Genomic DNA, 16,745 nt, shown 5'->3' on the forward strand with positions numbered 1-16,745 from the left:
CGGACCCACACAGAGACGCACATCTCTTTCAGGAACAAGCAACTCAGCCCCTGAGAAGGTACAATCCTTAACCCTAGTAACAGAGGGAAACTGCTGAAGAGGAACCTCCCCAGAGCCAGCAAGGGTGGGAGAACTATTCAAAATGGTAGCCATGGTACTCCCTGTTGGAGAAACTGCTTTAAGAAAGAATCTAGACGCTAGTCTCTACTTGCCGAGATTATTGCTGTCGCTCCTGATGGCAAAGAGAACAAATTCCTGCATCTCTTCCTGTTCGCCTGCCCCCATCTGCTCACAGATCTCCTGCAAGACCTCCTTGGCCACCTGAAGCGAGGAAAGAAGCAAATAAGCACCATGGCCAGGCAAGCCCAAAGCAGAGCAGTTAGGCATGCTGGGCTCATTAGAAGGCAGCAGTGTGGCTCTGGCTACTGCACAGAGCAGCAAGCTGGGCGAGGCATCCCAGCATTGTACAGGCCCTGCAGAGATATGCTGCTACAGGGACTCCTAGGAAGCGAGTGGGAAACTGTCACAGCACTACGGGAAGCACAGGCCAAGCCCAAGGTTTTGACAGATAAGGGAGTTCCCTGGTGCGGCTCAGAGTCCAGATCAATGAAGAAACTCAGAGCAGAAAACTCACAGTGAATGTCTTGATTCTGGTGAGGTATTCCACGCCTCCAGGCATCAGTATCACTAGCCGGCGGGCACCATGCCCCTTCTGCAAAGAACAGTCTTTAGGCACCAAGACATGCAGGATCCCATCAGCCCCACAATTCTTCCTCCCTCTTCCTTTGTCCTCACCTCTATGTTCCACTACTTGCCTGTAGTACCTGCCTCTTCCCTGCCCCTATCCCTGTCTACTCCATGACACTGCACTTCCCAATCCCCTCGCAGACATACGCCTCATTTCCTCGCTTGGAACACTAACCACCCCTGCAACACCGCACGTGGCACCTCCCGGCAAGCCTCTGCCCTCCCTCTCTTCCCAGCATCCCCACTTCTCTGCCCCTCAATACCAGCAATGCCTCCAGCTCCACAGGGAAAGGAAGGTGGCGACGGCCCCCGTACATGAAATTTTTCCGCAGGTTGCTCTGACAGATCTTGGCTATATCTGCAGGAAAAGGAAAAAGCTTCATGTACTGAGCCAAACAGAGGACTTGGCGTTGTCTCCTGTGGTGTTGGGTCATCCTGGCTGTGTTGAATTTAACCCAGGGCCGGTGCTAGGAAAGGAAGGAGACTTGACCTCATCTCCCACTGTGCCTGGACACATCGAAATCATGAGGGGGCAGCCCCAGACAGTGCCCGGGGCAACAGGAATACAGAGGAACGACAGGATGGGAGAACTAGAACCCTCTTCTCTGGCAGGATTCCAACCCAAATACCTCACAGCTGATGACTCTGGAAGACTGCAGCGTGCCTTTTCCCCCAGGTCTAGCTGTCAAACTGGGCCTAAGCCACAGGGCTAAGCCAAGCCTCAGAGACACAATTCCACCTTGCCTGAGTGAAGATGCGATGGGAAATGACCTCTGCAAACAGAAAGACTAGAGATACAAAGCAGACTCTTGCCTGCAGACTCAGCTCCCTCAGTACCCCACTCATGTCTCCTGCCTAACAGGATAAGGGAGGTTTTCCCATTGGACCATGTCCCCACCTGGATCCTGTCTTCTTTCCTTGACCACTGGGCCTTGGTAACAAGGGGGCAGCTGTTTATTTTACAGGACACAGAAACAGTCATACCGTGGTGGGTGCTAGATGGATCACTGCTGGCTAGCTGCAGGAACTTGGTGGCATAGGGCATCAGAACTTTAGAAGGGAGGAAGTACCCAGTTAGCAGGTTGAGGAGCAACCAACCACGCAGCACACTCTCCCTGCAGGACAGAAAGAACTGTGGGCACCTTGGAACAAGACAATACCTGCTCCAAGCAGCTCAAAGCGAGCCTCTGCCCTTCTGAACACCTATGGCAGGTGGCAGAAAATGAAGTGGCAGCCCTTGGTCAGAGGTTTCTTATGCTGAGGAAGGGATTGACTCAGTTATTCAAACAGCAAACAAAGGGAAAAATCAAGGCCCCTCTGATGCCACTGCTGCCGTATTGCAGGGCAGTGTGGGGTCAAGCCAGTCCTAACTATTGTACCAGTTCCCCAGGCCTGTGAAGAGGAAATCAGGGCTCTGAGCAGCACCGCTACCAGGAACGTTTATCAGTGCCCAGATATATCAGCAGCCAGAGACAGAAGGACAAACATCCACTGAAGCAAAAAAGCAAACCCAACAACCGGCTAAATTTCCCGAGTGCTCAGCAAAAGCCCCAGCAACTGAGCAACTGGGGCCAGTACATCATTAGGGGGCAGCCTCTCCCCTGGCCCTGCTGTCTGTGCAGCCATGCCGACGGTTCCCCTCCAGCTGTGCACGCACAGGAGCTGACAGTGCTGGTACTCACTGGTTAGGGTTGAGGGTGACCTGTTTGATGACCTGGCAGTAGACCTCATCATGCAAATTTTCCTTCTCCTTGCACAGCTGCATTCAGAGAGGAGAAGACAACATCAGAGAGGGGATGAGAGCATCAGAGAGGCCCCAGGTCAGCTGTGTGCCATTCCTCTCCCAGTTCCAGAGCTCTGCCAACGTGGCTTAAAGCTTAGGCTTTGCAGCCTCTGGTCTCTAGTGCTATCTAGGCCCAAAGGAGGAGAGACAGGTTGTGCTCTCATCCAGACAGTGATGGCTAGGGAAACCATTTACATACAACCCCTCCCCTCGATGTTTTTTTGTCAGCCTCTGTGTTTCAGCTCCTTTTCTTCCATAGGAAGTTGCATTACAGCTCTCCCTGCTCTTTCCTTTCCCCACAAGGTCTTGGACCTTCATTCCCATTGGTGCTTCAGCGCCTTGCCCAGGAGAAGGTCACAAACCTGAAGGATTTCATAGATGCACTCAACCTCATTCTGGTTCTTGAGTTTTGATTGATCTCCCATGAGTCGCATCACAGCTGCAATGCAAAGGCTAGCATTTAGGTCTAAGCGGAGGTGATCCTGCCATAGGGCAGGCAGTAGACTAGAACATGTCCTGAAAGCTTTTCTGCTCCCCGGGCTCTTACTAGGCTTGCATTGGATGTGTGTATTGGTTGGGACATCAGCCCAGGCAGTGTGTGTTCTTGGATACTTTGCACTCCAGGCAAAGTGCGTTTTGCTGGACACTTTCAGCAAGGACATGGGTAGTTATTAACTGCAGAAGTGCCTTAGGAGAGGCCCTCCTCTCTGAGTTTTCATTCCTCACTCTGGGGCCCATGATGCCTATGTGTGGCCACCGAGGCCGTCCCACTCCCCCCTGCTCCAGCCTCTGCAGTGTGGTGTCCTAGGTAGGCACTTACTCTTGAAGTTCTTTGTAGCAAGCTCATTCAGCTCACTGTCGGAGTAGTAGAGCAAAGACTCCTGGATTGGGACCTGCAGGGCCAGAATACAAGGGTAAGGTGGGGAGGCAGATCCCAGAGAGCTGTGCTGCAGGCTTCACAAAAAACACAAGCTCCCAGTATCTTGCAGGCAGCACTGAAGAGTAGAGGGCACCTATGCTTCCCCAGAGACTGCAGCCAAGGATCTGCCCTCTGCACTTTTGCGATGTGGGGACAAAGCTAGAGGCAACGCTAGAGCTGGGATTCTGGCTGTAGCCATGGGAATAGACTGGGCTCACCTTGGTGTGCTGGACCAGGTCAGCTGCATTCTTCTTTTCAGCAGACATCCCCTTCAGTCCCTGCCTAGACAGAGGAAAGAGAACATGCAATCTAAGAAATATCCCCAGCAACGGCTTGGTGCGGGTCAGGCTACACAGGTCCTGTGTGTGCCTTTTCAGGAAGGACCACAGCCTACTCACATGGACTGAGCCTCTCGGAAGTAGGCTGTGGCAAAGTCCATCATGGTATAATGATCGCCAGCAGGGACTAACATGGTGCTGTCGGGATCTGATGTCAGGCTGGGAACAGAACTCTGCAGGGACAGGCACCAAACCCACCCTGAAAAGTCAGCTGAGGAATTGCAGTGTGTATTCCCCTCACCTGCCAGACCTAGGAAGGCCTCATCTGTGTGTGGTGCCTCCCCCTCCCACTATGATGGTATTTGAGTGTCTCCATCTGTAAGGATTAAGCAGTCATCTTCTTCCCTCTAGCCTTGGAGGTCGGACTCTAGCAGGGCCACGGACCCACCCCAGGAGCTCCCACAGAACCCAGCCATGTCCCCTAGCAGTTCCTCAAGGACAGCTCACCTCCCTGCTGGTGTTCCTACTCTCCGAGGAAGCTTTCATGCTCTTGCGCAGCCCTCCACATCTGTCCATGCTGGTGCTGAGGTAATCAGGGGCTGCAGCCAGTTGCACCAAGCTGGTGGGGAAAATACCACAGCGGCCACCAGTGGAGCCAAACTGCCACCCTGCAGAAACAGGGGAGAAAGAGTCAGAAACCATGGCAGCTACCAAGAGAAATGAGCGGTGAGGCATCTAACTGGCAAAGGAGAGCACCAGACTGACCAGGCTTTCCTGCATGCTAAGATAACGTCCCCTGTAACTATGGCAGCTGGAACAAGGTGGGTTGCAGTCTGGGAATGGCAGAGCTGAAGGCTGACTAGGCCAGCCCTTAACAGTCTGCTTTCCTCTGGTTTACTCGACAGCAGCACATAGAGCTTCTGGGGCACCATGGGTCCAGCAGGCCCTTGAACCCAGTCCCCACCTTTCCTGTATTCTCAACAAACTCCCTCACCTGGCTCCACGCCTTGCATGGGCAGTAACTTGATGAGGTCACCCTTCTTGAAGCTAAGAAGGCTCTTGTCATCCGTGATGTGGCTGCGCAGAGCAACGACGTAGTTGGTATCCTGGGGAAAAAGTGATGGGGAGGTCAAATCTCATCCCCAAGATGTGAGAGACTCAGGCCATGTTATCCCATGGACCCTCTCAGGTCCATGTGGGAAACCACCTTTATTCCCTACTGCACTACAGCCACTCCCTCACCTGCCTCAGCTCCTGGATGAAGAGTTCCACCATGGCCTTGATGCACGGAGCCTTTGGAGAGTGCAGGAAGAGCTGCTCTGTCTTCAGAGAGAACTCCAGGGCATTGCTGCCCTTCAGTTCCACTGACAGCACATCTGCAAAGCTGAGAACACAGCCAGCATGCTCAGGCTCCTTCTGCCAGAGCTGGGGATGCAGATCATGGGGATGGGAGCTCGTTCCAAGGACTGAGAATGGAGACAGGCCTCAGCACGCTCCAGAGGGTGGCTTTTCACCAGCACCATATTACAACGGTAATAGCACCATAGGCTGCGTATGGCTTTCACCATACCACTCTGAGGACCTCCCTTCTGATGACATGCATGGAGCTGACTCATAGCTAGCACTCACTTCTTGTGAGCAAAGCACAGGGCAGGAAGGAAAGGGAAAGACCAAACTCAATAGAAGGAGGGTCAGTGAGTCGCAACTGGCCTAGGACAATCCTAGAGAGCACAGCACAACCAGACAATTTTCAGCTCACCTGTTCAGTCTGCCTCCTGCACTCTGAAAGCATCCTGCAAGTGACAAATTATCATCCTGCAGCAGCCAGTGCCCTTTTGCTCACCTGTAGCTGCAAAGACTCTTCAGGTGCTCAGGATTATAGCCAGCTGCTTTCACCACCTTCAGCAGCCGGATGCCCCGGTGAGAAACACCCAGGATCTGGACATCACTTCCATTTTCACTCTGTAAGGGAAGTGCAGCAGAGAGCATCAAAGGCTCCATCCCACCTGGACAGGACGCAGCAGGGAAAGAAGATGCTACCATATCGACCATGAAGGAGGCCCTGGGCTGACAGAGGTGTCAAACCCAGCGAGGTACAGAAGGCGCAGAAGAATGAGTGATGTGTGGCCAGGCAGGGAGACAGAAAGAGACCCAAGGTGAACTAGAGCCACACAGCTAAAGCAAGCCCAGGGTCTAGTGAGAAGATTAAGACTCACATGAACTGGGAAAAGGCGGGAGAAATAGTTAGCCCAGTTATCCCGAGCAGCCACTACAATCCTCTTCTTTATCCCTTCCTCCTGAATGGACTGGACATCGTTGCCGACCCGGAACTCCACTAGCAGGGTACAAAGCAGATACTTTCTCAGTAAGACAGAGATGGCCAAATCTTCCTCTGCCCAGGGACCCATTCCCACCAGTCCTCCTCAGTGATTACAGCGCAGCAAACAACATGCAGAGGTGAAAGGATACCATATTACTTGCACACACCAGTCTACTACCAGTTTCTCTCCCCCTCTCCATGAAGCTCCTGTCAAAGACAACAGTTGGATTTTGAGACAGCTCAAAATCCTATCCTTGGGCCTCAGTTTCCTCTCCCCACAATAAACATATCAGAACTAAGTTTTTCTGGCTCGGGGAAATTTCAGGGGTATATTCTGGCTGCTTGGAATAAACAAACATTCCTACACTGCACTACACAGCACACACAAGTGTGCTTTCTTGCTGCAGTGATAAACATTTCTCCTCTGCCCTAAGTCCTGCCTGAAAGGGCTTGGAGGCCAGTTTCTCGTTTCAAACCAAAAGCTGGGATGGGCACAGGGAGGAAGGGATGATGGGGCTGTTAATTACTCAGCAGGTCTTTCATCTTGCGCTTCTCCTCCTTGGAGATCCGAAGGCAGGAGTCAGAGAAGGTGTCACGCATGATCTGCAGAGGAAGGAAACAGAGAGGCTTCCATTGGAAAGGCCACATCTGAGTGCACTGGAGCATCTGGGGCTGTTAAACAGGCTGAGTTTCAGAGAGGAGTGAGCAGGGGCTTCACTGGGTGGACCTGGAGAAGGGACTAAGACCACTAGGGATGCAGAAGCGAAGGCAACTTATGCAATGTAATTATGGAGTGTTTTGTCCCCAGAGAAACAGGCCCTGAGTCATTCACCAGTACATACCTGTTCACACAGCAAGTTCAGACAATAAGGGTGACTGAAATTTTCTTTGGGGTAAAACACCTGCAAGAGGAGGATAAAACCAATAGTAATGTTACGATGTTTACAGATGTTGCAGAAATAGCTCCCCAGGGATGTTTTGTAACCCATATGCCCTACTGCCAGAGAGGAGTGAGGCCATCTCCGAGGACAGGCAGGGAAGAGACACTGTGAATGCAAACAGAACGACCAGGAGGGAAGGACCAAAAGTAAAGTGGTGAGACCATGGGATGAACCCTGGTCAGCTCAGTGTACTCTCCAAGACTTGATTTTAAACACATTTGTACTATTTTAACAGGAAAGTACCAGGTAACAACCAGGACATTTACTTTATTTGTAGATTCCTCAGTGCTTTACAGGTGAAGGAAAGGACAGGTAGGGAAACAGACACCAGAGTCAGTAAGGCAGAGCAGGACCCGGTTGCCCAATGAGATGATCCCCTGCCTCCGACTGCTGTGTCTTGTGATCCCCTCCCAGAACTGTGTTTGTGCTCTTATATCACACTGGGTGCCTATGGCAAAATTATTTTAATCAAATGTGGGACTAGTTCCCTCCCCCCATAGCCAGCCCTCAGCTAATGAACCGTACCTCTTTGCGCAAAAAGATTTTCCAGGCAGGGTTGTCATAGGAAAAGCTGACACTGTCAGTGAGCTTATACAGCTGGGTCTTGATACCATCATCTTCTGCTACTGTTACAGTAGAGTCTGTGTGAGGAGAAAGAGCAGTGAAGATGGGCTTTGCTGACTACAGGGTCACCTTCCCACCTGCCAAAGACCTACCAAGAGAAAGGGGACAGTGCCGTGATTGAAGATTACTGTCAAGAACCCTCTTGAAGGTCAGTGATCAGCTAATATGAATGCACGCACAGAACAGCCATCATGTGAGCACCAGCATTTCTGATAGCATTTATACTTGCTGTATTAGCCACAAAGTTCAGTGCTCATAATAGAAATACTCCAGAGATAGGGAGCACACAGCGTCCCAGGGAAGATACCACCACTGTGGTTAAGCTCGAAGACACAGTTTCACTTTATGTCATTATAAAAAGGCTGCTAAAGTTTTCAAAAGGGCAAAAAAGTTCTTCCCTGAGCTTGCAGACTGCAAGGTTCTGTACAAGGCACCCACTACTTGCACTGGATTTTCTCTCTGCAGGAGATCTATTAAAGACAGGCTCAGTCTGAAGACAACCATTCAAAGGCATTGCTTTACAAGGTAGGAATATCTTCATTTAAGCACTCCCAACTTTCAAAACATCAGAGTTCATAGACAATCAAGAAATGTAGTAGACCCCACAGTTCATCTGTTTCTATATTCCTATTCAAAAGCACGTAGGGATTTTTCAGGCTAATCCAGTTACTTTGATTTACTTTCACAGGACTTCCTAAAGATCCATTTTTTAAGAAAGGCAGAGTGAAGCAGGGACTTTTTTTTATACCAGGGAAGCTGATGCAGGATGGAGTCCTGCAGTTATGTACTTGACTGACTGTTCCTTGCATGTTATAAAATGTAATGCTGATGAGAGGTTTAAACAGCTTGAAATACATTGGTACATGTATCCAAAATAGCAGCAAAGTATAAAATGAATTATGGCTCCAGGTTCCCACTGCAATTCAGAGGCAAAACCTAGGACTGCATAACACTTCCAAACTCCTGCTGCGAAGCATTAGCTATGCCATTTTTCAGGTGGGCAGCATCCAGACACTCCTTATGTGGCCAGTGTCCAAGGTCTCCCAGGCTCTCATTCTCCCTGAGAAACATTCCCTCATTCCTTAGCCTGTCTCTAAAGACCCTCCAGAGGCTCTAGAAGGTAAAACACCTGGCTTCCCATTCCTCCCTGGTCTAAAGTCCATCCATCGAATTGCAGCTTTGATAAAGTAATTATGCTTCAGGTAGGTAATAAAATGTATTGTGGACTGGACCTTGATAAAGCTGTAGCCCAAAGGTCCTCTGTGGTTTTAGCTGCATTTTTCAGAGAAGCCCAGCCCCTCCTTCATCATTTGTGCCTGACATCCTGCACTACACTGGGAAGAAAGGGAAGAGTTAGAGCTGGGAAGTGCCACGCTGAGTGCTGGGCCAGACTGGAACTATGGGGACAGCCTCTGATTTCACACAGCCCACTCAGTCTTTGGCCAGCTGGCTGATGACAGAACATGTGCTGCGACTCTCCCAGGCCGCTGGGCTGATTCTGACCCCATCCCCTCCCACCCAGCCCCGCTACCAAATCCTACTTGGGTGAAGTCAATACTCACCCTTCCCTGTGGAGTCCTGCAAGCCTTGGTTCCCAGGCAGGAGAGGCGAAGGCAATGGTGGGGCAGGAGGGAGAACAGAAGGGGAACCTGGTGGTGTACTCTGCTGGCTGAGGGGGAGAGGCAACTCCTTCTTGATAGAGCTGGAAGCTGAGCCTGGCTTGGGCTTGAGAGGTGGAGGTATTTTCTTCTCTTGTGGCAGGGGGGATGGCTGCAAGACAGCAAAACCATTTGACCCAGTCATTCTCTGCGTTACTGTGCTCTGTTGTGACACTGCTGCTATGCATCATCCCTAGGGCAGCAGTCCAACTCTAGAAGCAACATCTGTGGGAACAGGGATACCAGGACCTTTAAATCAGCACATGATCTACAAACAGATGAAGATCAAGCAAACCCAGGTGCAGAGAACCAAGTATTTGAGATTGAAGCCTCCAGTTGGAAAGAGGAAAAAAGACATTAATGGGCCAAGACCTTGGTGCCAGTCGTGGGGAACATGAGTTTCTTGCTTCCAGATCAGCCTTAAACATACCACAACAGGACTTGCTGCTCCAGAGCCTTTTCTCCAGGACCTCAGGTGACTTTACAGACTGGAGCCCAGTTTAGGATGGGCAGCACCATGGTATGAGCTCACAGCTATCTAGTAACCCAACAAGAAATCACCTGGCTGCTACTGCACCACCAAGTAGCTCCCAACCTGTTGGAGGCTGGATGCACAGGCCCTCTCTGCTGAGCTCTTAGGTGACCGGAGAGCAAAGAACTCACCGATTTGGGAGACTGGAGGTTCATCATTCCCAGCTTGGCCAGAGCCTCATTTTTGGGATCGTTCTTCTTCATAAATGGCTTGGCCACTTTCCTGCAAGGAAATGGGGAGCACAGTTACAGGGGATGCAGAGGGGTTGTAGCCACAATGGAGCCATGTGGCAGTGCTGGGATATAGTCCCACTCATCTCCTTCCTGCCCACCTGGGTGGACCACACTTTCTCACCTGACAGGCTCAATAGGCTGGGGCTCGGGGGCTGGCCTGCTCTGGTACATTTTGATGATGTTGCGGATCTCCCGGCTGGGTGCAGGCCGCAACTCGGGGCCCGAAGGCTTCACTACAGGTGGCTCCTTCTTCGCTTTTGGTGTCTGCTTTTTTGGCTTTGGCTCAGGAGGCGGCAAAGGGGGAGCAGGAGCTATTGGGGATGACAGCTTTAACCAACAGGCCAGCAAAGACACAGGAGAAATCCCTTTATCTCATTTGAAGCTTCCCCTCTTTCAGCCCTAGGTTGACTGGCCATGGCCTTCCACTGCCTTGCTTTGGGATCCCACTTCCCAAAGCTCAGGCCTTTCTCTCTCTTCTCTTCTCTCTTGTCAAGATGCAGACTCCCAGAAGAGCCAGAGCCTTTCCTCCTCTGGCTATATCCTGGCCTGATGCTCCTGGCAAGTTCCTGGTTGTCAGCCTGCCTGGGTCTCCACTGCACAGCATCTTACCTGCCTCTGTTTTAGGGCTGGGCTTCTCTTCTTTCTCCTTCTCCTGCTCCTCTTTCTTCTCCTCCTCCTGCTTTGGCTGTAGATTTGCTGGAGGGGTGCAGGTTTTGGAAGGAAGCCTGACTTTCTTCACTCGGATATGTTGCTCTCCTGCATAGAAAGGGGGACCTGAGCTAGTTAAACCCACAGCCAAAACCTACCACTAATGGCCTAGTTCCCACCCGTGCAGAAGCCTATGCTTTCTAGAGGCAAAGGAAGGTGCGGCAGTCACAAGCCCAAAGATTTCTAGAAAACTGGCAACACAGCACCTCACAATCTGAATTGTAGCCAGCTGAGCAGGCACCCAAAACTCCTGCTACACACAGCGCCAGCAGCTCCTGCAGGGATTAGCTGGGTTCCAGACAGGGAGACAAGAGCACCTTGTTATGCCAGGGAGGCTGCAGAACAAGGTGTTAAAATGAGTGAAATTCCCAAAGTGGTAGGTGCTCACCCATCTTCTGAAAATATTCTCTCTTCTGCTGGAAAGTTTCCGGAGCATAGTCATCATCTTCACTGTTAGAGAACTGGTCTTCCGTGTAGTCATAAACCTGCAAGCAGTTCACAACATGGTCAGTTAGCGCTAGCCAGCAGATACCTCCGTAGTGCCCTTAAGTTCAGAGGTGATCTTCCCTCGCAAAGTTCTGATCTAGAACTTCTCCCCATCTGCGAGTATATGAGGAGATCAGTCTCTGACCCAAGGAATCATCAACCAAGTCCAGAGAAGAAGGGGTATGTAAGAGGCCCAAGACAGCTTGCTGGAAGATAAAGAACTCAAGAGTGATGAATTTTCCTATGGAAAAATTCAGATCAGCTGGGAATTAATTGGCCAACACTGCAGCCAAACCTCCATGGAGCTAATGCCACCACGGTTTGATCCTGTGTCTTAAAGACTCAGCAAGTAGAGTTTGAAAGGCCTCAGTACCATAGGTAAGCCTAGTTCTCTTCAATCCTCTCTGCCAAACCACTGCCACACTGGAAGGGAAGCAGAGCAAATGCAAATCATGAAATTCAAAGCAAATTCACCACCACTGTTTGTTTCTCATACCGGTTCTTCTGCCTTCGCTGGCGGTTCTGGAGCCTTTGGTGGTGGTGCAGCATTCTGGCTGCTGGGAGGCTTCTTGGGTTTTGGGGAAGTGGCTGGGACTGGGGCTGGAGCCGAGGCTTGGGCTTGTGGTGGACTTGAGACTCTTAGCCTTGAGTTCTCAAGAGACTGTTGCCACCGCTGCTGTTGCTGCTGCTGCTGAGAAATGCTCATGGCTTGAAGGGTCATCTGCTGGGCCTGGAGGAAGGAATTAGAATGTCCGTGAGCTCTAGGCTACACAAAACCACCCGTCACCAGTCAGGCTGTCCCATGCTTTCACTGGTAATCACAGAACATCTACATAGTTCACTGCAAACTTCCCAGTGTTATGGACAAGGCATGCCCCGGGAGCCTGCTCCCACCTGGCCAAGTATGCAGAGCTCCTAACAACACCCCAAAGACTCAGCTACCAGTGAGATAGCCTGGGACCTCCAGGCTCTCATGAGGCTTTATACAGAAAGCAGAATACTGCAGATCTGCATCTGTAGCAAATTCCAGCTTAAAAACACATGGGAATTACAGCTGAGGCTTCTTGGGGCCTGCTCTTGTTCCTGCTCTCTCACCTATGGTGCCTCAGTGTCCCCAGGTACACAAAGTGGCAAAAAGTGGGTTCCCAGTTTTGCATTCTTAAATAATCCCAACTTTATATACCTAACCCTCAGCACAAACGCAGAGTGTTACAGAGTAGGCCTAATGCAGGAGGGACACAGCACGTACACCAGCGTGTTGTTCTTCCCCAGTTCCTGAGCCCCTCCCAGCCAGTCCCTTCCACTCACCATGAGCATGGCTTGCTGGCTGATAAAGGCTTGCTGTTGTGCTGCTAACTGATTGGGATCTACAGCTGGAACCACAGGCTGGGGCATAACCATGGCTGTGGAAGACACACATGTCTGCAAACACCCACAGGCAGTCATTCCCCACCATGCCTGAGCATCAGCCCAGAGCTGAGTGCTCACTGCGCACCCCGCCCGACATTCAAATGCACAGGCTCCTCTACGACACCCACCCTTCCACCCTCTTCCCCTGTACAGTTACTGAAACACTGTGTTATTACCTTGCATAGGCGCAATCCCGCCAGCCGCCGGCATCATAGGCATGGCTGCTGGCATCCCCATCATCGAAGACATGGGCTGGTAAACTGGCGCTTGAGTCACCCCAGAGAAGCCTAGAGGCAAAAGGCCACATGCACAGTGCTTTTGGGGAATCCCAGATCAGAAAGCGCTGATCAGTCCCCACAGAACACATCACCTAGGCTAGGTACCTCTGGGTCTCTCCACATGCACCAGCCATAGGGACATGTGAATGGTTTACCTCTTCACACACAGCAAGACACAGCAAAACTCAAGTAGAAAAAGGAAACCTAAGGGAAATGTGTGGCCTGCCAGACTTTACAACAGCAGGATCCAGACCTTGCTTCTGCAGTGTAGCTTAGGACACCACCATCCTTCATGACTAAGCATATAAATAACTCCTGCCTATGTATGATTACAGAGAAGGGTTTCTTTTGAGGGTTGGGCAAAGATCTCTGGGACTGCCAGATCCATACTGGTCTCTGCAGCAGGTAGCAAGGGTGAATGAACAACGAGCCCCGGCCTGGGTGGCACCGTATATCATGTGAAGGAACTGTGGGGAGAAAGAAATTCCTCTTCTCCCAGCAGTCAAGTCCCACATGAGGCCACAACACAGAAATCCCACTGAGGGCAAAGCCAGCAGAGCAAGGGGCATGGAGATCAGTCTCAGCTAGGAGCGAGTCAACACACAGCACAGGTCTACTGAATCACGATGTCCTTGCCAGTGAGAATGGCCCATGGAGAGATCTTCACATCCCTCACTGATGTAAGTAGCCACATGAGTAACAAATTGGCCTCAGGCCAGTGACCTGTAATAGGGCTTGTCGTGCCCCAGAGCCTCTACAATAGCCAAAAATAGTCCCAGACTCAGTAATGATCTGAACAGGACATTCCCCACCTTTCTGAAACTGCTGGGTGTGTTCCTACACATGCAGATTTCTCAGTGCCATTAATATATTGGTGTTTGACTCCACCCTACTGAAAATACCTGAGTCTTAGCTCCACAGAAATGAGGCAAAGTAAAGAAACCAAACACACAAACCAGAACCTCTACAGGGTTCAGACTTACTAACCCAAGGAATAGCTAGAGATGGTGGCAAAGTCTGTAAGGAAGCAATAAGAAAGATTAAAACCCTCCTGAGAAAGGCAGCAACTATTTTGTGAAAGCACAAAGTGAATAAAAGGTGAATACAGGACTTATGAGAATTGGCCTAGGGAAGAGGTGGCCTGGGTCAGAAGCAAGCTGCCTGTTGCCTTGACCCCAAGACCAACTCGAGAGAGAAATTAAAAGCAGAACAAAGGTGGCACCCTTACCTAGCACCTTCCCTTCCCCAAAGCATCTGTCTCCCAGCACCTCAGAGTGAGGAGTTCAACTTCTGATGACCTATGCTAAAGACCAGTGCTCTTCACGAATCAGTTGAGCCCATGCAATAATTAGCATTTAAAGGACTCCCTGACTTGTGCTCACTGAAGCTTATGTAGCCCCACGGGTGTTCCCAGCTGTCCCCATCCCCTTACCGACCTGCAGAAGGAAAGATTCCTCTCTGTGTGGGTCCAATCTTCCCACCCCCTTTCATGTGTCCAGTCAGACTCTCCCTGTTTTCCATATCCTGCAACAAGAAAAAAGAGTTATCTGGGCTCAGAGAGGCAGACTTCACAGAGGGAGGGCCATCCAAAGGCATAGCTGAGCTGAGCAGGGGCAGAGCGCATAGGCAGAGGCATGCTTGAGGGAGTCACAGGGACAGGAGAGCTGCAGAGAGAAAGTTAAGATGGAACATCAAGGCACTTACTGATACTCTGGAGCCTTGATGCAGCACAGTGCTGAAGAGATCATCCACGTAGTCATCCAAGCCTACAGGGGTCCTCGGGTCATCTCTGAATCTTGGATCTAAGAACAGAGAGAAGCCTGGGGACAAGGCAGGTGAGGAACACTCCCCTGTCTCCACTCCCTAGTAGACAGTCATGTTTCAGAGTGGAGTCCTTCCTTGCTCTACATCAAGAACCACCTGTCTCCCCCTCTGCTCTCATTCCCTGGCTGGGGCCCATCTGGCCCTTCTCAGTGCCATCCACAGTCCTGGGCAAGAGCTTACCTGGGTGGAGATTGTTGAATTCTGGAGGCAGGCTAGGTGGTGGGAAGGTAGGAGCCCGGATGCCTGGAGCAGGAGGGATCCTGTTGAACAGGAAAAAGAGATGAGGACAGCACAGAGTGCTGAGAGAAAGACGAGCCACCGGGTGACAGGGCCACAAGTGGTGGGGCAGGAGGATTAGGTGACTTACGAATCCAGGTCAGAGTTCTGGAAGAAGCTTCTCTCCCTTTCAGGACTGATGGGGTACCCAGCTGAGGACTGAGAGGGGCTGCCGAGGTTGCTGGTGTCCTCCATCTCTCCAATGAGGTCCAGCACAAAGTCACAGCCCAGCAGGTCCTGCCACGTGTTGCCAGTAAACATGGAGACAGACCACCCTCGAGACTTCTTATCACAGCCCCTAGTAACAGGGAAGGGAAAGAGAGAAAGTGTGTCCAGGTAGGCAGGGGAAAGGGAGAGAAAGGAAAACATCGCATTCAGTTTCTTCTTGCCTTGTCTATCCTGGCTTAAGGCCTTAAGATTTAGGGTGTGAATCAACTATTAATTGCCCAGGGTCAGGAACAAACTAGAATCACTCAAGATTTGTCCTTTTTTTTTTTTTTTTTCATCTTTTCTCTGAAGCTGCTCTAACAGATCACACCAGTGATTCCTCTGTTCCTAAAGAGGCCATGGGTAAGGAGCGGCTACTCCGCATCTGACCACATAAATCCTAGCCTGCAGCCCCAGCCAGTCTGAACCTTAGAACTAGCGACAGCCTCTTTCACACCCCCAGATCTTCTCCCGTCCTCTGGCAGTACCTTGCACTCAGAAGCCAGCCTGCATACTGCTCCCCAGTCATCCAGGACTCCACCTCAGCTGAGAACTTCTCCTCTAGCACAGAAAAGAAAGTCAGTACACACAGCCTCCCTGGCAGGACCCAAAGCAACACTTCAGCTCTGCAGGACACAGGCAGATCCCAGCTGGAAAGTCTTACACACTCCTGAGGGGGGGGCACAGGAGGACTGAAAGCACATGGAGGGCTCCACATGAACGCATCCACAGCTGAAATAACGGGTGGCACAGGTTGGCATTTCCAACCTGACAGTGTCCTGGTTCGCTGGGGCCACCGCACCACTCGCCAAGGAGCCAGAGCAGGGATGTTCTGCATTCAATTCACAGAGCTTCTGAGCACTCAAGAGGCAGCATAAGCCAATATTTGAGAAGGGAGAAAGGCAGAAAGTCCCTGTAACAAAGGCAGTAGTTGCTGCTGCCTGGGCTATGCAATAATAGATAACAGGAAAACCAGACCCATGGAGAGGCACAGCCAGAAGAGCCCTCTGTTGAGATGGGCCCAAACTCAGAAGAATCTCATCCCTCAGCCTGAGTAGCAGGTCTGAGTTCATCAGGCTCAGACTTTGGGAGTTTTGGGTCTAGATTCAGACACTTGTATCCCCTGTGGTTGTACCAGCCGGAAGGAATCGGTGTTCTGATCCCTCTTTGCTAAGCTGAGGGAAGTATTTTTTGAATGCTGATTTCTGCACTGGAAAAGTCCTTAGGGACTAGAAGATAGCAGAAGGGCAGAAGCACAAGTTACCGTTAAAGGTATGAACATCCAGAACCATCTTCCCTCTCCTCTGGTTTGCAATCCACTCCAGCTGAGTGGGAGGGTAGGCCCGAGACAACGTAGAGTCTACCTCTGTGTGCTGTGCTGCTGTCAAGATCTTGCGCTGGCAAACAGCATTGTAGCCCTCCATGCCGTAATCTGACACAAATCTAGGAAAAGGCAAATGCCTTTAGCACACTGCTCATCTCTCTTAACCTTAATGAAAGTGTAGCTAGGTCTTTTCTCCT

General features: G+C 51.0%; 1 protein-coding gene across 1 annotated transcript in view; it reads right to left on the reverse strand.

The window, feature by feature from the left end:
* The window catches only part of MYO15B (myosin XVB), a 46,856-nt gene that overhangs the window by 4,226 nt on the left and 25,885 nt on the right, over nucleotides 1–16,745 (reverse strand). Inside the window, 31 exon segments of the mRNA XM_087751225.1 lie at nucleotides 213–321; nucleotides 635–712; nucleotides 1,011–1,105; nucleotides 1,732–1,862; nucleotides 2,430–2,506; nucleotides 2,893–2,969; nucleotides 3,351–3,423; nucleotides 3,668–3,731; nucleotides 3,848–3,960; nucleotides 4,235–4,395; nucleotides 4,722–4,833; nucleotides 4,970–5,111; nucleotides 5,571–5,689; nucleotides 5,944–6,062; nucleotides 6,575–6,650; nucleotides 6,890–6,949; nucleotides 7,514–7,629; nucleotides 9,175–9,382; nucleotides 9,934–10,011; nucleotides 10,147–10,346; nucleotides 10,645–10,791; nucleotides 11,132–11,228; nucleotides 11,726–11,959; nucleotides 12,538–12,632; nucleotides 12,816–12,926; nucleotides 14,354–14,441; nucleotides 14,622–14,719; nucleotides 14,922–15,001; nucleotides 15,109–15,315; nucleotides 15,713–15,785; nucleotides 16,489–16,667. Of these exon segments, the coding sequence (XP_087607351.1) occupies nucleotides 213–321; nucleotides 635–712; nucleotides 1,011–1,105; nucleotides 1,732–1,862; nucleotides 2,430–2,506; nucleotides 2,893–2,969; nucleotides 3,351–3,423; nucleotides 3,668–3,731; nucleotides 3,848–3,960; nucleotides 4,235–4,395; nucleotides 4,722–4,833; nucleotides 4,970–5,111; nucleotides 5,571–5,689; nucleotides 5,944–6,062; nucleotides 6,575–6,650; nucleotides 6,890–6,949; nucleotides 7,514–7,629; nucleotides 9,175–9,382; nucleotides 9,934–10,011; nucleotides 10,147–10,346; nucleotides 10,645–10,791; nucleotides 11,132–11,228; nucleotides 11,726–11,959; nucleotides 12,538–12,632; nucleotides 12,816–12,926; nucleotides 14,354–14,441; nucleotides 14,622–14,719; nucleotides 14,922–15,001; nucleotides 15,109–15,315; nucleotides 15,713–15,785; nucleotides 16,489–16,667 (3,617 nt within the window).

The sequence above is a fragment of the Nipponia nippon genome, unplaced genomic scaffold, assembly GCF_047370975.1.
Source record: "Nipponia nippon isolate SJK-2023a ecotype South Korea unplaced genomic scaffold, ASM4737097v1 scaffold_14, whole genome shotgun sequence".
Lineage (NCBI taxonomy): Eukaryota > Metazoa > Chordata > Aves > Pelecaniformes > Threskiornithidae > Nipponia > Nipponia nippon.